The sequence below is a fragment of the Callorhinus ursinus genome, unplaced genomic scaffold (genome assembly GCF_003265705.2).
Source record: "Callorhinus ursinus isolate GAN/ISIS: 27379988/994484 unplaced genomic scaffold, GSC_fseal_2.0 scaffold2, whole genome shotgun sequence".
Lineage (NCBI taxonomy): Eukaryota > Metazoa > Chordata > Mammalia > Carnivora > Otariidae > Callorhinus > Callorhinus ursinus.
Window position 1 is genome coordinate 52,513,987 of NW_027397064.1, and position 23,955 is coordinate 52,537,941.

The window sequence follows — 23,955 nt, forward strand, 5'->3', positions numbered from 1 at the left end:
CAGGTCCTTCCGGTGGTTGTTTCAAGAACGTGAAAGAACTACCTATTTATGTTTCCCTCCTACCCTCCCCCCACATTCAGTGGGCCCAAGAAATTACCTTCTAGGAAGGTACCTCTGTGTGCCGCTGCGAGTCCTCCGGCAAGGAGCCGCGAGGGGCCCCAAGAGCAGTCACCACGCTGACAATTAACCTTAGATAGCGACTACTTCATTTAGAATATAAAACATGGAACCAAACTCTGGAATTTATTTTATTCTAGAAATAAGGGCTTTCCCCTAGCTTTTATGATTTTAAGAAATCCTGTTTGGAAATGATCATCTTACATAATGACAATAATTCAGATTTATGAAATGCCGCAGGCTTTAAGCGAAGCAGGCCCAGTGCTGCGGTTTTGCTTAGCATAGCCGAGGTAGACGAGGTAGAACGAACTCTCTTCCCAGAACCCAATCCAGGCCTGCGCTGAAGCTTTTCTGATTTGGGTAGAAAGTTTTTGGGAATTCACTGGGAAATCTGGTGAACTGGTGAATGGGTAGAGAGGTTGTGTAGTCAAGAGAATATAGTTTCATGTTAATGATAGAATCCAAGTGATGGCTAGAAGGCCGCGGTGACGGAGTAATAAAATTCAGTTTTCCTGTATGTTTGAAAGTTTTTCAACATAAAATGTTGGGTGGGGTAAAGGCTTGTTTTGTGTCAAACTTGGTCAAATCCCTGCTGCGGTGGGGTAAAGGCTTGTTTTGTGTCAAACTTGGTCAAATCCCTGCTGCGCATTAGCTGTGAGATTGGAACAAAAGGCCCAATAGTCAAATAACTGCATTTTCTCATCTGCGCACAGTGGATGGTTACCAATCTCGCAGAGCTGGTAAGAGAGGGAACACCGTCAAGTTTTCCCCCAACTCCCATGGGCCCTCAAATCGAGGGCGGCCCCGAGGGGTGGGGGGAGAGAAACACAAACCAGCAGCAGGTCCTAAATCTCTGGAGTTGGCTGGTGGGAAACGCCTTTAAAGGGGCGAGGAGCGGCAGCACCTGTGTTTACTCGTGACCAGGTGGCCGCCAGATTGTGTGTGGCTTAGCCTGGAACCTCTTAATGCATGACTCCACCCCGAGAAGGTGCTTTCAAGGACACCCCAGAAGCAGAATGCCTCCCCCGATGCCCGCCAGTGCTCTAGGGGTCTGAGGAGAAACCTTTTACGCCCAGAAATGACAGCCGTATTCTCTTGACTACAACATCCCACCTCCAGGCCGTTTAATTCTTTTTGCCGGTTTCATTTTAGGAAACGCGATCATTACTAGCGAACCCTGAGGAAACCTTCTGTAAAATATGCGGATTTAACGAGAAGCGGTGCAAGTGTTCCGTACTGCCTTAGCGACTGATGACAGCCATCCAAAGCGCCGGGTGCTAAAGGGACAGAACCCGGGCGGACAGACGAAAATTCTGTGGCGGAGCGCTGAGCCGGAAGGGGGCGGGGCCATAGAACGCCCCGCCCCCGGCCCTTTGTGACGTGGAACAATGCCTGCCACGCGTCGGAACTCTACTGCTTTCACAGCGGCTGGGCACAACCGACACGCGTCAAGGAACGCCGTGTCATCTGAGGCCAACTTCAGGAATCATGCAGTTTCTATTAAGATTAATCGTTTTCTTTTATGTATGGGGCATTTTTACTGCTCAGGGACAAAAGGAAGAGGAGAGCTCAGAGGAAGTGAAAATCGAAGTTTTGCATCGTCCAGAAAACTGTTCTAAGACAAGCAAGAAGGGAGACCTGCTAAATGCCCATTACGACGGCTTCTTGGCTAAAGACGGTTCGAAATTCTACTGCAGGTAGGAAATGCTGTGAATTGCCCCGGTGTCCAGTTAATGCATGAAATCTAGGCTCCCTCTACCAACCAGAAGCTAAGTGGTTGGTTAATTGGTTTGTTCTTGTTATTTAACAGTAAGAGTTGAGACTTTTATTCCTGGGGGGGGAGGGGGCCATTCCTACTGATATGCAGTAGTTCCCTATTGAACTATTACTTTTTAAATTATTAAAAATGTTGACCCAAGAGATTGTCGGAAGTACACTACATACACACGCACCCCGACCACCGCCACCACCCTTGGGATCCATAGAAGGTAAGTCATGGTACTGTCTGTAAGGATGTTCTCAGCATTTTTTTTTTTTTGGCCATTTGTTGGAGTCTCTTTACAGAGGATTAGGTAGGGTACTTTAAGAGATTTTATCTGGCCTTCAGAAGCATGATATTTACAGACTGAGGGCCACTTTCCAACTGTATCCAAAAACCAGGACAACGATAACTTTCACTGGTGTCTTCTGGGCCCTGTGTTCTCTCATTCCCCCCCCTCATCTCACCACTGCCTGCTCTGATTTAATTGATCGTTTATTACTCAGAGGAAGAATGGCTTTTCTTCGTTGGTGCTATTACCCTATAAAGATAGGATTGGGGAAAGTCAGTTCTTTCGATTTGGAAGAAAATAAATAAATTTAATAAGAAAAGATACAAATTTTAATTATTGTTCAAATGACTTTTTGAGGCTAAACCTGCACCATCATTTTTTTAGAACAAACTCAGAAAGATTAAATGAGTTATTTGGACAAGCCATGCAGCTAGTTAGAGGCCGGAGACCCATTAAAAAAGTAACTATTGAATAGTTTTTGCAAGATGGCAATAAAAATGATAATGACATGACTCCTAATGACTAGCTTTGGGCAAATCATACTTCTTTCGGGCTATTATGAAAGAAGTTTGAGCCAAACATCCCACTAGGGGGTTCAGAAGGAATATTAATATGGGAAAAGAGAGAAGACTCCAATTTTAAATTATAACCTCACGTCCAGATGTATTTTTTTAAGATTATTTATTTATTTATTTGTCAGAGAGAGAGAGAGAGAGAAAGAGCACAAGCAGGGGGAGCTGCAGGCAGAGGGAGAAGCAGGCTCCCCGCTGAGCAAGGAGCCCAATGTGAGGCTTAATCCCAGGACCCTGGAATCATGACCTGAGCAGAAGGCAGACACTTAACTGACTGAGCCACCCACATGTCCTGTCCAGGTTTATTTTAAAGTTTGATTTTATTTTTCTTAAAATCAGCTTACCTAAGTGTTGTTTTTTATTATAGCCGGACACAAAATGAAGGCCACCCCAAATGGTTTGTTCTTGGTGTTGGGCAAGTCATAAAAGGCCTAGACCTTGCGATGATGGATATGTGCCCTGGAGAGAAGCGGAAAGTGATTATACCCCCTTCATTTGCATATGGAAAGGAAGGCTATGGTAAGGTGTTTTAATATTATATCTCTAAGTTATATTTAAAAATAAGTCATAGCTTTGGGTATATATCCAAAAGAATTGAAAGCAGGGTCTCAAATATTTGTATACTCATGTGAATAGCAGGACCATTCATGAATAGCCAAGAAGAGGAAATAACCCAAGTGTCCATTGACAGATAAGTGGATAAACAACACATATACACATAAAATAGAATATTATTCAGCCTTAAAAAGGAAGGAAATTATTCTACATGCTACGACATGGATGAACCTTGAGTACATTAGACTAAGTGCCCAATCACAAAAAAACACACTGTATGATTTCACCCGTATGAGGTATGTGGAATAGTCAAATTCAAAGGAGAATGGTTGCCAAGGTGCTGGGGAGAGGGTGGAATAGGAGAAGTAGTTCAATGGGTATAGAGTTTCAGCTCTCCAAGATGAAATAGTTCTGGAGATCGGTTGCACAGCAATGTGAATATATTGAACTGTACAGTTAAAATGGTTACAGTGGTAAATTTTATGTTACATGTATTTCCCACAATTAAAAATTTTTGAATCACTAAAAACAACCAAATAAAATAAAAAACCACAGAGGAAATAGTTACAGAATCATAGGGCCCAATAAACTAGCTGTATCTAGTCCAGTCCAGCACGGTCCCCACTTTTTACGTATAAAGAAAATAAGACATCGTTGGAAGATAGCTCTCTGGCCAGAGTTCTTTCCCTCATATAGTGGCAGTACTCATAAAGATCCTGTATATTCTATAAGCTCTACCTTAGTCATTTTTTTTGTTTTAGTACGTATTATTTTATTAATTATTACATAAATGTCTATAGTATATACCTTAGGTAAGCAGTACAAAAGTCAAATTCATAAGACTTGGGAAACTGAAACATATGATCTTAGAGTAAAAAGACAGCACTGGAACATAGTAAAAAGAGGATCTGAATATAAAAAGCTGTCAGGGCGCCTGGGTGGCTCAGTCGGTTAAGCGACTGCCTTCGGCTCAGGTCATGATCCTGGAGTCCCGGGATCGAGTCCTGCGTCAGGCTCCCTGCTCGGCGGGGAGTCTGCTTCTCCCTCTGACCCTCCCCCCCCCATGTGCTCTCTCTCTCTCTCATTCTCGTTCTCTCAAATAAATAAAATCTTTAAAAAAAATAAAAAGCTGTCAGTCACTAATCCCCAAAATCAGGAGCAGCCTTGAAATGTGGAAGAAATGAACTGCTTCTTTCAATATCTTACCTATTTTTAAAATCCTACTGTAAGATCTGAGAACCTAGGTAAGCAGATAAATGGGGAAAATTTTTGCGACTACTGTGAAGACTCACTAACCAGTAATAAAAATGACCTAGCCATAGAAATAGGCAAGTAGCCCACTAACAAAAAAAAAATACAAATGACCTCTAAATCTATGGGAATATTTAGTTTCACTAATAATTAAATAAAGGGAAATCAAAACAAAATGAGACACCATTTTCACTCATCAGATTGTCAAAGGCATAAAAGTTAGCACAGGTATAGAAAACCAGCGTTCTCATGCATTATTGCTGGGAATGTAAGTCACTCGACCTTTCTAACAATTTCTATCAAGATTTAAAAGCACAGGGGCACCTGGGTGGCTCAGTCGTTAAGCCTCCGACTTAGGCTCAGGTCATGATCCCAGGGTCCTGGGATCGAGCCCCGCATCGGGCTCCCTGCTCCGTGGGAAGCCTGCTTCTCCCTCTCCCACTCCCCCTGCTTGGGTTCCCTCTCTTGCTGTGTCTCTCTCTGTCAAATAAATAAATCTTTAAAAAAAAAAAGATTTAAAAGCACATATCCTCTGACCCAGTAGTTCCAGTTACAGGAATGTACACACAGGTACATATAAAAGAATATTCATTACGGACTTTTTTTTGGTAGCAAAAAACTGGAAACTGCCTGAGTATCCATCAATAGGGAATTAGTTAAATATGATATAGCTATACAATGGATTATGGTGCAGCCAATAAAAAGAATGCTATAGAGCCATATGTATTAATTTGTTAAAAATAAAGTGGGATGGGGCGCCTGGGTGGCTCAGTCGGTTAAGCGTCTGCCTTCTGCTCAGGTCGTGATCCCAGGGTCCTGGGATCAAGCCCCACATCGGGCTCCCTGCTCTGTGGGGAGCCTGCTTCTCCCTCCCCCTCTGCCCCTCCCCACCCCTCCCCCGCCCATGCTCATTCTCTCTCTCTCTCTCTCTCTCTCTCAAATAAATAAATAAAATCTTTAAAAAAATAAAATAAATAAAGTGGTATAGAATGTATTCATGCAGGGAGTATTTATTGCGCATCAATGCCAGGTCCTGTTCCAGGCCTTGAGCATAAGCCAATGTCCAAAGAAGAAGCCATTTCCTATCCTCAAAAATCTTACATGTGAGGGGGAGAATTTCACATGTGCATCATGAATCTACACAGCTTATATGTGGAAGGATACGCAGTCGTCTGATGACACTAAGTGTTCCTGAGAAGGAAACCTGAGGGCCAAGAGTAAGGAGATTTCTTCTCACTCTCTAATATTTTGTACTGTTTAAATTTTTTGCCATGTGCATGTATCAATTTTTCTAAAGTTAAAAATTTTTTAAATTGCCAAAATTAAAAATGGAGCTGAATAAAGAGGGAAAGTTTTTAAAAGGGGAAAAATGGTCAGCCTGGCAGAGGGATGGTTTTTACTTTGCATTCTCAATTAGGTCCTTGCTCACTGTTGCTGTGTGAAGACTATAAAGAATCATTCCCTCCTCATAATATTTAGAATCCTTGCTAACTCCACCTATTTGAAATATTTAGTATATAATTAAAGTCATTAAAGATTAGTTTTCTACGATGAGATACTGTCATAACTCCCAAATATTTCGTTGAATGGCACACTTTCTTTGAGGCTGTTTTGTTAACTCATTAATAGTAGCGATCCCCTCACCTGTTCTTTCCAGCAAGAGCAGGGGATCCCTGCCCCAAACTGGATTGCAGGGAGGTTAGTGGCACAAGGCAGACCCAATCAGACTGAAAACTAACTCCTAAAGAGACAGTTCCAGGTAACTACAGCTTCATTCTCAATGCTTTTGGCCAGTCATTTGGTCTCATCAAAATAGCTTCCATGGAACCATAATTTGTATATCCTATTTTTAGTTGTAGAGGAATCTGGGAGAGGGAGAGAAAAAAAACTGAAGATAAATTAAATTGAATGCAATACTTGCCCAAAAATATTGTCATGAGTTGAGGCCGATTCTAGGCAAGCTGATACAGGCAAAGTTTGCCTTTTAGACTTTTTAATCTCATTTTAACCACATCCCTCATCAATATGTGCTCATCCATTCTATCAGGCCCCCTTTCCCTATAGCAAATGACCACTTAGTGATCCTTTTTGTAAACTAGTTTATGCTTAGCTATGAATGACTACCCAGGCTGCCCAAGCTATTAATAAACCAGACCCGTGCTGCAGAGAGGTACAAGTTTAACTTTGAAGAAGGTAGTTCGTATTCAGTTTGAGGTGTCCCCAGTAAACATAAAAATGATGAATCTCATTAGTAACACCGCCAGCACTTTTGTTTTACACATAAGGAAACTGTGGCCCAACAAAAGTATGCTCTTTGGAACATACTTAATTGCTGGTTTACCTGCATTACAAGAGGTAGGATTAGCTTACGTAAAAACTGCAGTGGAGACCATACATAATGCTTACAAACCACTTCTTGTCAAATAAGCTTCTTTAAATAAGTTGTTATTGAGACTTAACATGAGCTATAACTTTATTTTAGGCAGTACTTGAAGAAGGCTTTCCTCTGTGCAGTATCCTTGCTTCATATGACAGAGCACCCTGCATGACTTGAAATGCATGTGACTTTTTAGTGCTTTAATTAACAGTACACGTGGTATGTATAGATTCTTTACATTAACTCCTATGTCTTTGATCTTCTCTAAATACAAGTAATTCTATAGCAAATTCACGTTTTTCTCCTTTTTATGCTCTAATTTCTTTGTAAGACAAAACCTAATTGGCAATATTTTCTGTATTTACAGTACAATTATTCAGAAACTTCATATGTACGTGTAATATTTTTTCTTAAGAAATTTGAATTTGTGTTTTGAGGTTGTCTTTATTATCATTAGTTATTTCCCTGTCATAAGGATATTGTAACTGGACAGAATAGGAATGGATTTTGTAAAAATGATTGTTGAATTCATCTCCACCTTTTTTTATTCTAAAGTCAGGTAATAGGTGGTGACATAGCTTGGAACTTCATTAGTCATGGGATGCATGAGTAGATTTTTCTATGTCCTGGCTTTGGAGATGACTGATCCAGTTCTCCTTTTGGCTATAACTTTCAAGCTCTTTTCTCTTTGGGTTATATAAAAACTTTAGCAAGAATTCTCGACTTTCATTAAAGAAATTACTGTTTCCTTCAGAGAACAAGCAGCCATTTTAAAAATAAGCCATAGGGGCATTCATTCAACAAATATTTGAGTGCCTATAATGGACAAGACTCTGGGAGACTCTGAGCAATACTGGTGACACAGACTAACCTCTGCCTCTTAGCACATCATTTCTACAGGTTATTTTTATGAAATGGTCATCTGAAATAGCCCAGAGCTTGCTAAGATCATCTGTGACGTGATGTCACAGATGAGTGAATAGGTTAACTTTATTCAAGAGGACTGTTCAACCTAATACTTAAACTTTTTATTGTGATTAGAGATTTTATAAAATTGTTACTGTTATTCTGTCATTGCACTTATTTTTTACTGTCTACAAAGGATTTGAAAGACATATTGAAACATTTTATTCATGCTTCCAAATAACTATACAATATCATTTTTTAAAAGATTACTGATATACACTTTGAAATTTTTCTGCCCCTGCATTTCTTCTCTGCACTAGCTCTCTTCTGTATAATAATGGGGCATATTAATAAAAATTTCATGAGTTGTATTTATTTTAATTCAATCAGGAAATAATGGCCCATGAGGTCCTTAAAACTGATTTGGTTTAAAAACATGGAAAAAAAATTTCTTAAAAGTGTTTGGTAAGCAGTTTTTATAAATATGAAATAATATAATCATAATGTTATAATGGCTGTTTGTGAATAAATATTTGAACATTATCTTCATGTAAGTTAAACTGTTAAAAATTATACCTTTAGCAGAAGGCAAGATTCCACCTGACGCAACATTGATTTTTGAGATTGAACTTTATGCTGTGACGAAAGGACCACGAAGCATTGAAACATTTAAACAGATAGACACGGACAATGACAGGCAACTCTCTAAAACAGAGGTAATTCAAACAAATTCCGTGTGTACAGTCTAATTTTTTCATCACAATTTAAATACATCTCTGTTACATCTGTTATTTTTTAGTTCTGCTGAGCATGGCTGATTACTTTGCTTTTATAGAGCTGGTTACTAAAAAATCTAAGCTCCAAGAAGAAAATGTGCTTTTTCAATATAAAACTTGTAATGAGTCATCCTGTTCAGTTGCCTTTCTCCCTGCCAGAGAGTCATTAAAATACGAAGCTAGGGGTGCCTGGGTGGCTCAGTCGTTAAACGTCTGCCTTCGGCTCAGGTCATGATCCCAGGGTCCTGGGATAGAGCCCTGCATCGGGCTCCCTGCTCAGCGGGAAGCCTGCTTCTCCCTCTCCCACTCTCCCTGCTTGTGTTCCCTCTCTCGCTGTCTCTCTCTCTCTCTCTCTCTCTCTCTCTCTCTGTCAAATAAATAAATAAATAAATAAATAAAATAAAATACCAAGCTAATCTCTACAGGGCATTTCCACCTTCTAGGCTACAAGAACAGAGCTTTTTCAAGCAGCACCATAGGAATTTATAACACTGCAAATAATTTCTACCTCACAGGGTTGTGGGGATTACATGAGATTAGGAAAAGAGCTAGCAAGAATTTGAATTGTGTGCACTAGAAAGTTGTAAGCAGGAGCCAGTTCACGAACTAGCTTCTGTGTTCCAGTTAGTCTTTTTTTTTTTTTTTTTTTTTTTTTTTTTAAGATTGTTTTTATTTTAGGGACGCCTGGGTGGCTCAGTCATTAAGCGCCTGCCTTCGGCTCAGGTCATGATCCCGGAGTCCTGGGATCGAGCTCCACATAGGGCTCCCTGCTTGGCGGAAAGCCTGCTTCTCCCTTTCCCACTCTCCCTGCTTGTGTTCCCTCTCTCACGGTGTCTCTCTCTGTAAAAATAAATAAATACAATCTTTGATTGTATTCATTTATTTGTCAGAGAGAGCGAGCACAAGCAGGGGGAGCGGCAGGCAGAGGAAGAAGCAGACTCCCCCTGAGCAGAGAGCCCAATGTGGGACTCAATCCCAGGACCCTGGGATCATAACCTGAGCCCAAGGCAGATGCTTAACTGACTGAGCCACCCAGGCGTCCCTCCAGTTTTTCTTATATATGAATTGAGGGATTAATAAAGATGTCAGAACAATAATAGTCATTTTCTTTTGTACTTTCTCAGTACCAAGTACTACTATAAGCACATTAGTATGTGAACTAACTTAATCTTTGTGACAGTTTATGAGATAGACACTCGTCATTATCTCTATGTTATAGAAGGGGGAAATGATGCCCAGACTAAGTAACTGGCGTAAGGTCACACCACTCTAAGAGGCAAAATCAGACTGCAACCCAGCAGTCTGGCTCTGCTACTTTGCTCTTTCTTTCTTTCTTTTTTTTTTTTTTTAAGATTTATTTATTTACTTTAGAGAGAGGAGGGGCAGAGTGAGAGAGGAACTCAAGCAGACTCTGTGCCGAGCAAGGAGCCTGACACAGGGTTCGATCTCACAACCCTGAGACCAGACCTGAGCTAAAACCAAGAGTTGGCTGCTTAACCGACTGCACTACCCAGGCACCCCTGCTACTTTGCTCTTAACCATGGCCTACCCTGCCTCTTTCGGGGGAGTTTCCAGCATAGATGTTTCAGGGCTAATGTTTGTACTGTTGAAGGCTGGTGCCTTACTTAGTCCCACCTACTATACCCTTTTTGCTTACATTGAATAACCCAGTTGTCTCCCCTCTTGTTTGGAGACAGTTTAACATGCATGACTCTACCACCTAAGGAACAGAAGGTACCCGAGTCATTGATTTCAAGAGACAAGTAAGCCCTCTTTCTCTGTTTCTTTTTCCTCTCCCTCTCCAGTCCTTCCCCCACCCTGATTCTCCTTCCTCCTCCAGGATATTAGTAAGGACTTTCCCCTGAAGCTCCTTTGTTGCTCAGCTGTGGAAGAGGGATATGTGAATGAAACGATCCCCTGTTCCTTAAGTAGAAGGACAATCAGAGGGGTGGCAAATCCATGCCAGTACATACTTTGCGTTGACTCCTCGTGAGTTTTAAACAGCAGCAGATGAATTCACACAGCACCCGAGAGCTCAGCCTGTGCACACAGACCATTCGTTACCAAATGAACACAAAGAGGCACATTCTGCAGTATGAAGACTCTTCAGTAGGTCTTGTGGGATCTTTAGTTCTTTCTGGAAAATAAAGGTAGAGAAAGTCCAGAATCCAGAATTGAGTGACCTGCTTAGCAACAGTCTGTCCAGATGTCTCTTAGGTATCAGCTGCATTATCACTAGATGGTAAGCGTGACTTTCACATGCGTGAATGATAATAACTGTCTTTCATTGACATCTATAAACATTACTCTAATCCTCACATCAATACTACCAAAGAGATACTGTTTCCCTCCTTTTACAGACGACAAAATTGAGGTCCAGAGAGGTTAAATTATTTGTCCAAGATCACACAGCAAGTACATGACAAAGCCTAGATTTGAAACATGAACTAAAACTACCTCCCTTCATCATCAGAAAGATTGAGTCACTTATTTCTTTAGTATAAGGTGAGAGAAGAGGAACACAGTATTTTTCTTAAATTATGAAGTGGAAATAATGTGGAACTCATTGCCAGCAAAATTAAGGTTATGTTCTTACCCGCTGCCTTTTTGTACCTCTCTACTACAGTGTACTAGAAAAGTACGTCCTGAGAGTCAGTAATATTGGTTATGAAAATCTGTTTACTTAGAAACTGAGGAATATTTGAGGTTCTTTAAAATTCTTTTCACCTACATAGGATTGCTAAGGCTCAACTGGAAGAAAAAATGTATCTCCCTCAATAGGACTGAAGTCTCACTTGAGAACAGTTGATCTATCCTTCATTAAGATCCACTGATCATTCTAAAATAAAGTCTACTCATGATGGACTGAGTTGGGATACATACTGCTAAAAACTTCTCAGAGTTCAACTTTAGCTTTCAGAAATACTCTTGCCTTAAAATACTCAGCCTTGCTGAACAGTATTTCCAGATTATTGCACATTGCTTTCTTTAGTTATTATATGTATTAGTACTTTCCAATGGAAATAGAATTGAGTCACATATATAATTTAAAAATTTTAGTAGCCACATCTTAAAAAGCAAAAACAGGTGAAATGAATTTTAATACCATTTTGTCTAACTAAATATATCTAAGATATTTCCCTTTCAACATGAAATCACTGTAAAAATTATCAGTTATTTTTTATTGTCTTCAAAATTTGTTGTGTGTTTAACCCTTAGAGTAGCATATCTCTGTTTGACCTAGCCACGTGTCAAGTGCTTAGTAGTTCCATGTGGCTAGTAGAAATGTCATATTACACAGAGAAAGAGTACTTAATACCTGTTCTTTATTTGGTCTTATTATTATAGAGATTGCCATAGTTATGTAGATTTGAAGGAGAATTATAGAAGCATAGAAAAATTAGGAAAATTAAATTTTATTTCAAAACCTATGGTTGAATTTTATTGATAATACAATATATGCATTAATTTTAGAGATTATAAAAATGCCAATTTGGGTTTTATTCACTATTAGAAATCTTTAAGAATGATTTTCCTGATTTTCCTTTCATAATGTGGACAGTATAGATTATTGGAAAACAGTTTCAACAAAATTCAATTCAGATGTTAATCTTTGAGTATGTACCACTAACCATCTATAACCTCAGGCGAAGCTAATTTGAAGATGTTTCTTTTCAGAAAAATTGCTTCAAAGGTTAAAAGAATAAAACCTCAAACAGTTTTTAAAAATTTTATATCACTTGTTATAAGTAGCCTTAGAGTTGAGTTTTCTTATGTAAACATTTCCTTAAAGTTACTGAAAATTTACTGGGGTACTTTTTTGTTAAAGACATTATTTTGGCCCTCTAGATAAATCACTACCTGAAAAGGGAATTTGAAAAAGATGACAAGCCACGTGACAAGTCATATCAGAATGCAGTTTTAGAAGATATTTTTAAGAAGAATGATCATGATGGTGATGGCTTCATTTCTTCCAAGGAATACAATGTATATCAACATGATGAACTATAGTATATTTTTATTTCCAAATTGTCTTAGCTACTTACTGTACTTTATATATAAAACAAAGTCACTTTTCTAGAACTTGTATTTTCTGTTTTCTTCCCATGAGAACATATTTCGATCCCCTCAATATATGTAATTTTGACATAATAAGTGTGCATTATTTTGCAAATTTAACGTTCAGGAACGGTATGATTGTGTTTCCTACTGCTTTATCCTGTGAACACGAATTGCAGCACCTTGAAATAGACCTCCATGTCCCAGTGGTCAGTTCTTCCCCTTCAGGAGATAGGAGGACACCTATGTCAAAATCTACAAGTTCTTCCCAGCTCTAACCTTAACAACATGTATAAATATTTAAATATCCAATTTTTAACGTTTTGATTGTAAAAATGCCCCCATATAATGAAAATATTCATTAGGACCCAGGAATGAACATTTCATTTGTTTATACATTTCATAGCATTACAAATAGAGGGATATAAAAATCAGAGGGCTAAACAAATCTTCCTTTCGTATGCATATAGGAAAATACTAGCTGTATAGCTCTGTCCCACAGAGAGCCTTAACACAGTTTCTGTACTTTTTGGTGCAAGCTCTGGCCTTTGGTCATTATTCCAATGGAGAATGTTTATTTTTGTTTTAAGATTTTATTTATTTATTTGAGAGAGAGGAAGAGAGCACAAGCTGGGGGAGGGGCAGAGGGAGAGGGAGAAGCAGGCTCCCCGCTGAGCAGGGAGCCTGATGCAGGGCTTGATCCTAGGACCCTGGGATCATGACCTGAGCCAAAGGCAGACGCTTAACAACTGAGCCACCCAGGTGCCCCTCCAACGGAGAATGTTTAAAGATAATTGATCAGACCGAAGACTTTGTGCCTCTTACATAGCAGACATGATAAAATCATACTGCTCTGAGTGTGTACTCCTTTAGACATCATTATAGATGGGCTACTTCCTCTTCCTTCTTGTAAGCCTTTAGATCTACCATCCCTAACTTTCTGTCTTGATCATTTTAAATTAATGCCATGGTATTTCTTAGTTTCCAGTTCCCTTTCTCTATGTACCTCTATCCTATGTCACTTCATTTTACGATATTCTTGTTCTTGATCATAAATGAGCATTACAAACTGCTACCCCATCAAATTTTTGAAAATGCGTAGAATTTATTTTACACGTGAGGATATCAAATGAGGATACAAACGGGGATATACACTGCAATGACAGTTTTGTGTCATGGTCAAACGATGACATCCAACTTGTTGAGAATAGGAGGTAAGATGCTGTAGAAGATCACCCTGGTGTCAAAGAAATTGCACGTTATTTATTGGACCACATAAGGTTTTGCCCACTGCATATGTAGAAAGGTATGGTCAGGATTAAATAGCTCTGCTCCAAACAAGTGAGTTCAAACCAAAGCTTTTTCCATTTTCTGAAACTTGCTCTTTCCAAACCATTGTTCAGTGTTCATCTTTTAACCTCTTTAGATACACTGCCAGAAATCCTATTATCTAAAAGTTCAGGGTTAATGCAAAAAACACCAGATTAATGGATATCACATATGCATAGCACAGAGTTTGACACTTCATAAAACCAAAACCCTTGCTACCTTTCCTTTCCTCCCAAGACTGCTTCATGCCTGTACCTAATTTTGTAACTCCTCACTTGCTCAATTGCCAATTCTCGTTCCTTGACTTCCCTCAGGAAAACCTGCTCTGTTGAAATGAACGAAGTTGGTGACTCAATATTATGTTTTGGTTTGGAAACTGCCCCCGTTTTCTATATAAAAAAAAAAGTCACTAGAGCATTTTGCAATCAGTATACTCATATTTGCATTTGACTCATATATTCTGCTCAAAACACAAATACAGTGGAAGAAGATATACATGGAAATCATTCCATAATACATCCTGTTCATAATTCTATCCTTTCTGTCCCATTGTTTTCCAAGTGCTTTTAAACTTACGTTTTTAAAAATCATAGATGATGTAAAATGGAGATTGATTCTAAAACTAACCACATTTAAATAAGTAAAATTTTAATCATTCTACATAACTAATCAGGTATTTTGTAGTTACACGATTGCTTTATGCTTTCATAGGCATACACCCAGTAGGAAGTGCTGTCACTACATTTTGAGTTCTAGAATTTTCATTACTTTTGCAATTATTTTAATAAGGGCATATAATAAATTAATAATTTAGGTTGTTTGTGTATGCAAAATTTCAGATGTCTTATAGAGTAGATGAAAAAGATCTCTCAGAACTGAATATGTTAAATATTTTAAACATTTTCAAAGGGGAAAGAATAAAGGTGTCCTAGCTGCCTTAACTTTAAAATGACAGTAATGAGTTTTTATAAAGACAAAACGAGTGAGCGTGTGTACATCACACAATGGCATATACTGCGATCAGTCACCCTGTGAACTGTGTCCATAAAACCCCACACTGAGCTCAGTGTGCTTTTCATCTGATACCACAATTAAACATTTAGGATTATATTAAATTATTAACACATTTTTCTCATTTTACCGGACCTAGGGCAATGGTTAAAGCACCATAAAGTCACCACTTTGAATCTCTTTCTTAAATATTAAAATTCAATTAAAGATAAAATTGATATTTAGCAAAATCACTATGTAAAGTTATCTAAAATGACAGCTGAATCCCAAATATAATTCTAAAGTAACTGGAAGATTTCATGAAGGAACATCTATATCTTGAATTTTGCATTTAAATCTTTTTTCACATAAGTAATATTAATCTTTATGATAATTTATAGGGCAGACACTATTATCATCTCCACGTACATAAATGAAGAAAACGATGCCCAGACAGGTTAATTTCTCTTTCTTCTCCCTCTTTAATTTGCCATAATTTATCAAAGCATACCGAGATGATTTTGGAACGGTGTGTGGCACAGTTGCACCCAAAACACTACATTCACTTTCCATTTATTTCATCCTCTTGTGCCAAACATCAAAACAAGGAACTGCATGAAGCCTCACATACTTATGGCCATCGACAGAGCACTGAAAGCACCCATAAACCGTCTCCCTTTTAAAGTTCCCCATTCCACAGAGTATGCAAGGTCCTTTTGGAATGTTGTGATTAAGCAGGTTAACTCGGATATGAGTCCCTTCTTTGAGAGAAATATCAGTCATGCTGAGATGTTTGTCAGAGTAGTCAGAAAAAAGATCATCTAAGTAAAGCTGTGAACGAGAAATGGTATCCATCACTCTTCTATCTGAAAGCACAAAAACCGAGAAATGCGTTAGAAGTCACATAAGAAATATATAACCAACCCGCCTTTATACGTACGTGAATCTAAACCATCAGTCATGACATGATTTGGCCTTTAGATTTAAATTCCTCCTTAACAGACAAGGAGTACTGACTGGATAAACTCGAGTATTAATCCAAGAAGAAAAGAAACATTTGAAATACTCTTCAACAGACATACTTCTCTCAAATAGAATATTCCTCAGTCTGTAGAGCAGCCCGAATGTTGGGGTTTCTTCCCTCTCAAATCCTCCTTTTGACACTGAAGTGACACAAAGGTCTATAAAAAAAAAAGTTAGAAGATGTTATAACTTGAACAACTCATTTTATTGGGAGTTTTAGTTGTGGCTGATGAATCCTGGTACATGCCATTCATTGTATTTTTTAAGTTAAATTTTATGTTTTTGGAAAAGCTAATATTCACATGGTACGAAATCCAGACTACAAAAGGGGGATACAGTAACAAGTCTCCAGTCTACCCTGGACCCCAGCCTCAGTTTTCCACCCTAGAAGTGACCACTGTTAAGTTTCTTGAGTATACTTCCAGAAATACTTCATATATTTTACAAGTATAAAAGAATATATATGTATGTATGTATGTATGTATGTATGTATACACATAAAATTATTTAGGCTCAAATAGTTATATACTATGCATATTTCTTTAAAATATCCCCTAGACATTATTCCATGTCAGGGTCCATATCTCATTCTTCTTAAGGCTTCACAGTATTCCATAGTTAAGGATGCACCACTATTGAACTAGTTACTGATAATAGATCTTAAGGTTACTTCCAGTCTTTCATTATTACAAGCTGAATATCCTTATACCCGTATCACTTCCCATATATGTAAGTATATCTGTAGGATAAATTCCCAAAAACGTATGCACATTTTAAATTTTGATGGCTATATCAGTTCTATCAGTTCATACTCCTCCTAACAATCAATAAATTGTAAAAACCTACATCTGAAGTGTCCCAAATAGACTGTAATTAGCATGTTTCGTCATGTTTCTGGATTCCCTATTCTCTCCTCCCATAGAACCACAGAAACAAAAACAGGTCTAAAAATGTTTATAAATTACCAGGGCTAGGGGGCTCCCTTGCCTAGTCCTTTGAGGTAGCTGGCCTCCTAATCTTAAAGACCTGTGAAATGTCGAAGTCTAAAGTGAGCTATTATGTAAGGTATTATATAAGGAATACAAGGTATTCTGTAAGGTATATAAAGACAATTTTAGGGTAAGCGCTTATACTGTCAAAGTTATTTTTTAGGGAGAGTTGAGGGGGAAGCTGGGTCTATGAGAGGTAAAACTGAAAAGAATCTGTCTTTGGGTATCTTAGCTTAGATGCCCTGATATCGACAGGCATCTAAACTATCTCCCCACTCCTCTATTTGCCATCATCAAAAACGACCTATTAGAAGATCATCTATTATCTCCCCATGTAAGTCAAAGAATACTTTGTCAGTGGATTGCACTTGAGCTCTTATCTATAATCCTAAGTGGCATGGTGGGGAGTTTGCAGCTCTCACCAAGAAGCAGAAAAGAGGTAGTGAGTAAGTAGTACCAGAGGGTCTTTCCCAGCTACTTTACCCAGGCATAAGATTGACAGTGCTGGGAATATCATTCTTCCACAATTACACAGAGAGAGTATGTATGTGTTTGTTTCTCATTAAATACTTCTTAAAAGTATAATCATTGCAGTGTTTCATGCAAATTATTCACTTACCAAAGGCACCATCCAAGTAAATGAAGAGTTCAAAAACACTGAAAGCTATGGTTGTGTGTGCTGGAAAAACAATAGCTTTGTCCCTTCCCTTGGGATTCTGTTCATCCATAAAATGAAACTATAGTGAATAAGTAAATAACATTATTAAGGAGGATAACACGTAAGGATAGCTTTTTAGAGAAACAAAACATCTCAAACAATCTTACTATTAAGACAAAAACAAATTATCCCATTGAATTTAACCAAGTCCCAATGGTCCAATGGGGTCTCACCATCTAGGGAATACCACTCACCACCTTCTCACTAACATCAGTACTAGGGCCAATGATTAGTGCAACAGCAACAGTAATGCTGACATAGACACCTTTTCTTTCAACCACAAACCAACTGTTTAAGTGCTACAGTTGTTTTTAGGCTACTCTGTCAATTGTTCTAAAGCCCCCAGAGTTTTCAGCAGCTTTCCAAAGCAATCATCAACTTCTTTACCAAAAAAATCTCCAACAATTAAATAAATGTTTCAGTTTGTGCCCCAAACAACTCAGTGGAAGCTAAATGTAGCCACTGAACAGAACTTTTACTTGCAAAGATTCCAAAAGTTTTTCCTTGAACTCTATCTTTATAACAACTAATTTTAATAAGACCAATCGAGTCATTGTTATGTGTCATTACTATATGAATGACAAAGACAAATAATGCTAAGCTGAGAACTAAACACAAATAACTTCCAGTTTTTTTTAAGGTATTTAACATTGAATGAAGCATGTTTGTTTAATTTTAGAAAAATTGAAATAATATAAAATCAACTTTTAAAAATTCAAGTATAAAGTACATCACTTAAAAATAAAATCAAGAATTCAACATAAGCATTCAACTTTTATTTTTTTTTAAAGATTTTATTTATTTGACAGAGAGAGAGAGAGAGACCCCGGGAGAGGGAACACAAGCAGAGGGAGTGGGAGAGGGAGAAGCGGGCCTCCCTCAGGGCAGGGAGCCCCATGCAGAGCTCCATCCCAGGACCCTGGGATCACAACCAGAGCCTAAGGCAGACGCTTAATGACTAAGACACCCAGGCGCCCCTCAACTTTTATTCTTAAAACATCATTTAAATAGTCATAGGAGGGACTCCAGTATGCATTATTTCATAAGGATTAATGTTTTGTTTGTATTATAATACACATTTAGAATCGAAGTTTTCTCGGATTTTTTTAAAAATTCTAAAACAAAACTATTACTGTGCAAAATCCTATATATACTTGTAGCTCTTTAGTCTCAACATTTGACAAAATATACACATCTCTTTAGAAATTGAGTACTTTTTAAAAAAATTCCCATTGCACGTTTTTAGCAAGAGAAACCTAATGAGGGGCACCTAGGTGGCTCAGTTGAGCGACTGCCTTCAGCTCAGGTCATGAGCCCAGGGTCCTGGGATCAAGCCCCACATCAGTCTCTCCGCTCAGCGGGAAGCCTGCTTCTCCCTCTCCCACTCCCCCTCTTGTGTTCCCTCTCTGGCTGTGTCTCTCTCTGTCAAATAAATAAAATCTTGGAAAAAAAAAAAGAGAGAGAGAAACCTAATGAGTGTGGTTTACCCGCATGGCTTCCCTGCGAATTCCAGCATGCACAGACAGCGAGCACTGTCGTGTGGTTCGAATGCTTTCCATGACCACACACAATACTGCCTTTCTGCTGCTCCTTGTCTGACGTATCAAGCTGTGGTCAAAATTAATTTTTCTAGAATAAAGAATAGAGATATTCATAAGAATCTGTCACATCTAATTACATATAATCAAGTACATTTTTTGCTGTCATGTGTTACTCATTCATGGTCCACCTTAACTAAAAGTAAATCAAGGCAGGTCTAATACAAATCAGAAAATATGCTCAATAGCTACTAGTAATCTGCCTCTCCTTTCACTTTTCTTAAAACATGCTTATTATAGGAGCCTGTCGGAAGAGATTCCATTAGTGTATTTGTTGCAAGCAGATTAGTGTATTCCTTTTTTTTTTAAGGACTTATTTATTTTTATTAGCGAGAGAGCGAGACTGCAAGCAGAGGGAGGGGGAGAGGGAGAGAGAGAATCCTCAAGCAGACTCCCTACTGAGCACAGAGCCAGACACAGGGCTCAATTCCAGGACCCTGAGATCATGACCTGAGCTGAAATCAAGAGTCGGCTGCTTAACCAACTGAGCCACCCAGGCACCCCAGTGTATTCTTTTAATCTAATAATTTAGCAAATGAGTACAGGACCAAAGCAATTTTGTGGAAAAATTAAAAATTCTGTTTACACCAAGTGATTCTGGATATCTACCCATATCTAAAGTCTGGATGTATTGCTAATTTGTAGTTTTTCCAACAAATAAAACAAGTAAATTATCCTGAATGCTTTCAGCATTCTTTATAACGAAGTTTATACAATTAAAATATTTAATGAAAACACTGAAGCATATTAAGTATTATTCTACTGACCGTGTCGTAATTTCCTTGAGTAACGTTGATACTTCCACTTCATGTTTGGTCACCACACCAAATGAAGCTTTAACTGCAACAGAATCAGATCCAGTGATGTTAATCCCAACGTCATTCACAATATGATTGCCTCGTCTTCCATAGAGGGAAACATCTGATTCATCTTCATAATTCAGTAACTGATAAGATGAAATACCTTTATGGAAAGGAAATCAATATTTTTAAATGTCTTGATTTCACCTAACATAGATTATATATAGTAATGCATTAATTAATATTTAAGACTCCATTACATAAATGTTGAGAAAGGTGACATCTCAAGCCAAGATTTAAAATAGCAACTCATTTAAATTAAAAAACAATAAATACATTTACATAAATTATGACTTTATTGTTAAAACATGTAAACACTATTTTTGAAGATTTTATTTATTTATTAGACAGAGAGAGAGAGAGTGCGTGCACAAGCAGGGGGAACGGCAGAGGGAGAAGGTGAAGCAGGCTCCCCGTTGAGCAGGAAGCCTGACATGGGGCTCGATCCAGGGATCCTGGGATCATGACCTGAGCCGAAGGCAACGCTTAACCGACTAAGCCACCCAGGTGCCCCAAAACATGTTAACATCTTAAAACCTGTAAAATATCACTCCTGCTAGAAAATGAACTCTTTTTTTTAAAAAATTAATTTTTTTATTTGAGTGTAGTTAACACACAATGTTACATGAGTTTCAGGTATACAGCATAGTGATTCAACAAATTTATGCATTATGCCATACTTACCACAAATGTAGCTACCATCTGTCGCCATATAATGCTATTAAAATATTATTAATGAAAAAAAAATTTTTAATTTAAAAAAATAAAATAGCAACTCAATTAATTTAACAACAACCAAAAGATAGAGTACTTAAAAGAGAACTCAAGTTCTTTGTTCCACCAAAAGAACTCTGTAAGCTGTAAGATCCACTGAGTGGTTGAAAGAAAAACAGTGTTTACAACAATAATTTGTCAAAATGTCAACTCATTTTCTAATCTAGCCTATAAAATACATTTCAGTTTACCAACTACAATAACTGAGTCATAAGAAATAAATGTAAATTACTTTCATCTCATTTGACCCTGTAAAGATAGGCAAGACTAATACCCCACTTTATAGATGAAGAAATATATTATTTTGTCATATTCTAAGTTGATTCAGTTAAAACAGTCTATAAAATATTTGAAATAAAATTATACAATAAATTTCACAAAATAGGTTGGAAAATTATTCAACCAATAAGAGATTTGATCTACATAAATTTAGATATTATTAATCTTAATATTAATACTACTCTCATAAGAAAAGTTGCATTTATCAACGTGCAAATATTACAAATATTAGTATATACAACCGATGTTTAGATTGTCAATAATATAGCTAAATGAGTAGTCACTCCCAGATATTTAAACTTACCAGCTGAAATTTCTCTGTCTCCTAGAAGAATATCTTTCAGTATAAAAGGTGTTGAGGTAAATTTATATCTAGGAAAGAGAAAGCATCGCTTCTTTTTTACCACCAGACTTAGAGGTTGGTATTTGTCAGCCTCACTGAGGCTTGGAACAGGGACTAATCTCCCTCCATCTCCAACTTGCTTGACAAAGCTCTTGGTAGCAGCAGCAAACATATTAATATGGTATCAAGACGTCATCAACTGCAACCCTCAGATAACAATCCATACTTTCAAAGAAAACCAGGCACATCAAGACTTACTTGATTTTAAATATAATTGAACCCATTAAAAATACAAAGCATGGTTTCACCAAGTAGCTTACCAGTGTACAATTCACAACACTGCCTCTCCTGGTGTGCTCAGGTAATGAATTATAGATCAACGGTGTTAAATGATACACTGAGAGCAAGTCAACTTGGAATTGCAGTCTATAAGCACTAAAACATATGCAGAAAGCTACTGAGTTTAAAATACTACCAATGTCCTTGATGAGGGTTACTGTTAATAGTAGGTTGTCAGTTTTGAGGAAACCTATAGTTCTAAGGGAACAGTGAAGTTTAAGCACTAACATTAGCCCTGGCTACCATCTACAGTGGACTTAGTCCAAAGGGAATTCCTTCAGAACTTCCCCTTGCCAATTGTGGCAACAGTAAAGTGCTATTTTGAATCCTTAGAGTATACAGGTCATTCATTCTCCTTATATGCTACAAAACCAAGTGATTAATATAAAATATAAATTCACAGAATATAGAGAAGCAGTTGTACGCAGATTTTTATGAAATAAATGAAAGCCATATTACATATATAAATGCAGAAATAACTATATAATACATATATATCTATAAACTATGATTTAGGGGTTTCTTACTCTGTAGCTGGCACATAGACAACTCTTTGAAATAGTGCTGCATTTATTTTGTTTCATCATTATTACCTCAGTTGCTCAACCTTTAAAGAGAGCTATATCACGTTTGGGCTTGTTTTTCAGATATCGGGGCAAAAAATAAATTTTAGAAACAAATCTGAGGGCTGAAATATTGTATTGCCATAGTTATGTGGATGTTAATATATTTTGAAAAAGTGGCTATGTGAATTTACAGTAAGATACTCATTAAAATATAATAGTAGGTAGTAATCGCGATACATACATATACAGTGGGGATGGTGGGAGGAAGACAGAATAGGCTAATTGAAGCCTCAAATAATATAAATCAATTTGATTAGATTCAGGATTCAGCTGTTTTCACTTGCTTGCCAGTATCCAAGGCTCTCGTGTAATCAAGAAAACCCCAAAAACCAAAAAGTTGTTTTTTTTTTTTTAAGGTTTTATCTATTTGACAGAGACACAGCGAGAGAGGGAACACATGCATGGGTAGTGGGAGAGGGAGAAGCAGGCTTCCTGCTGAGCAGGGAGCCCGATGCGGGCTCAATCCCAGCACCTTGAGATCATGACCTGAGCGGAAGGCGGACGCTTAACGACTGAGCCACCCAGTTGACCCCCAAAAAAGTTTTTAATAACGTCCCTTTGTGTGAACAGCATTGTGCAATCTTCCACAACACAGAGAAAGCACAGGGAGTCATTTCTGTAAGTGGCTAACAAACCCCTAGGCGACATATCTACCGTCGCTGTCTGATCCCCACCTAAGGTTGGTGCACCCCAGGCAAACACAATTACGACTAAGAAGACAGGTGTACAGAAACAGCATTTAATTGGAGCCCACAGAAAGCCCTCGTTACACCTAACAGGCCCTGCTCGGATCCGCCGGCCCAGCCTTCATCTCGGGACCAAAGCCTAGAGACAATGGAAACCACCCGGCAGCGGGGGGGGGGGGCGGCGGGGGGAAACGGCCGGGGGGGGGCGGACATCCCTGGGAGCTCCTCAAAGCAGGGCGCAAACCGGGAGAGCCCACTGCAGCCCCCCAAGGCAGATATACAGCGAGTCCCAAGCTTCGGGGCCAGGTCCAGGGATGTTCCGATTTTGCATTTAGAATCCTGAAATCTTTTTCTTAAAGTGACGCAGCCCCGAACCCTAACCTCCCTCAGCCCCACCACCGAAAAAGAAGCTGAGCCTCAGCCTCACACACTGTGAGGTTTGCCTCCCAACAATCCGCCTCTCCGGGCCGGAAACCGCCTCCTTTTAAGGACGCAGAACTTGCGGCCACGCCAAGGCCGTGGCGGGGGGTAAGCGCCGGGAATCCGCGGGGCTAAGGCTGGGAACTGGCGGGAGCCAAGAAGAGCCGAGACTAGGAAAGAAGGGGCGGGGCCGGGCGCCCAGGAGCCCGGCGAGCCGGTAGGTGGGGCCCGGCTTGGAGTATGGCCTGCCGCCCGGGCAGCGAGGGGGCGTGGCCGGCACTGCTGCACCGAGACTCCGCCTCCGCCCGTCCCCTTCG

General features: G+C 38.7%; 2 protein-coding genes across 6 annotated transcripts; one reads left to right on the top strand and one right to left on the bottom strand.

Annotated features, from left to right (window-relative positions):
- Positions 1–737: 737 nt before the first annotated feature.
- On the top strand, positions 738–12,792 carry FKBP7 (FKBP prolyl isomerase 7). 5 transcript variants are annotated; one of them, XM_025887615.2, is made up of 4 exons: positions 738–1,814; positions 3,108–3,259; positions 8,415–8,545; positions 12,455–12,792. In XM_025887615.2, exons 1-4 carry the CDS (start codon positions 1,606–1,608, stop codon positions 12,614–12,616), a joined length of 654 nt encoding a protein of 217 aa, XP_025743400.1. In that variant the 5' UTR covers positions 738–1,605; the 3' UTR covers positions 12,617–12,792. The 5 variants fall into 5 exon arrangements, 3 of the variants coding, with proteins under 3 accessions (XP_025743400.1, XP_073738052.1, XP_025743394.1); XR_012375071.1 differs by lacking the exon at positions 12,455–12,792 and adding an exon at positions 7,029–7,142 and having other exon boundaries at positions 740–1,814; positions 8,412–8,549; XR_012375072.1 differs by lacking the exon at positions 12,455–12,792 and adding an exon at positions 7,029–7,142 and having other exon boundaries at positions 740–1,814; positions 8,415–8,528.
- Positions 12,793–15,556: 2,764 nt separating this feature from the next.
- Positions 15,557–21,739, bottom strand: PJVK (pejvakin). Its single transcript, XM_025887620.1, has 6 exons — positions 21,529–21,739; positions 20,079–20,274; positions 19,201–19,342; positions 17,615–17,732; positions 16,066–16,164; positions 15,557–15,849 (listed from the first exon to the last, which is right to left on the bottom strand). The coding sequence occupies exons 1-6, from the start codon at positions 21,737–21,739 to the stop codon at positions 15,557–15,559; spliced, it is 1,059 nt and encodes a 352-aa protein (XP_025743405.1).
- Positions 21,740–23,955: the final 2,216 nt, after the last annotated feature.

What these genes read in the sequence shown, in the direction of transcription:
- FKBP7 (XM_025887609.2), top strand. Translation starts at nt 1,606, where the DNA reads ATGCAGTTTCTATTAAGATTAATCGTTTTCTTTTATGTATGGGGCATT. An exon ending in GGTTCGAAATTCTACTGCAG is followed by an intron (nt 1,815 to 3,107) that starts GTAGGAAATGCT and finishes TTTTTATTATAG; the next exon opens with CCGGACACAAAATGAAGGCC. An exon ending in ATATGGAAAGGAAGGCTATG is followed by an intron (nt 3,260 to 8,411) that starts GTAAGGTGTTTT and finishes TTATACCTTTAG; the next exon opens with CAGAAGGCAAGATTCCACCT.
- PJVK (XM_025887620.1), bottom strand. Translation starts at nt 21,739, where the DNA reads ATGTTTGCTGCTGCTACCAAGAGCTTTGTCAAGCAAGTTGGAGATGGA. An exon ending in AGACAGAGAAATTTCAGCTG is followed by an intron (nt 20,275 to 21,528) that starts GTAAGTTTAAAT and finishes CTTTCCATAAAG; the next exon opens with GTATTTCATCTTATCAGTTA. An exon ending in CTCAAGGAAATTACGACACG is followed by an intron (nt 19,343 to 20,078) that starts GTCAGTAGAATA and finishes TCTTTATTCTAG; the next exon opens with AAAAATTAATTTTGACCACA.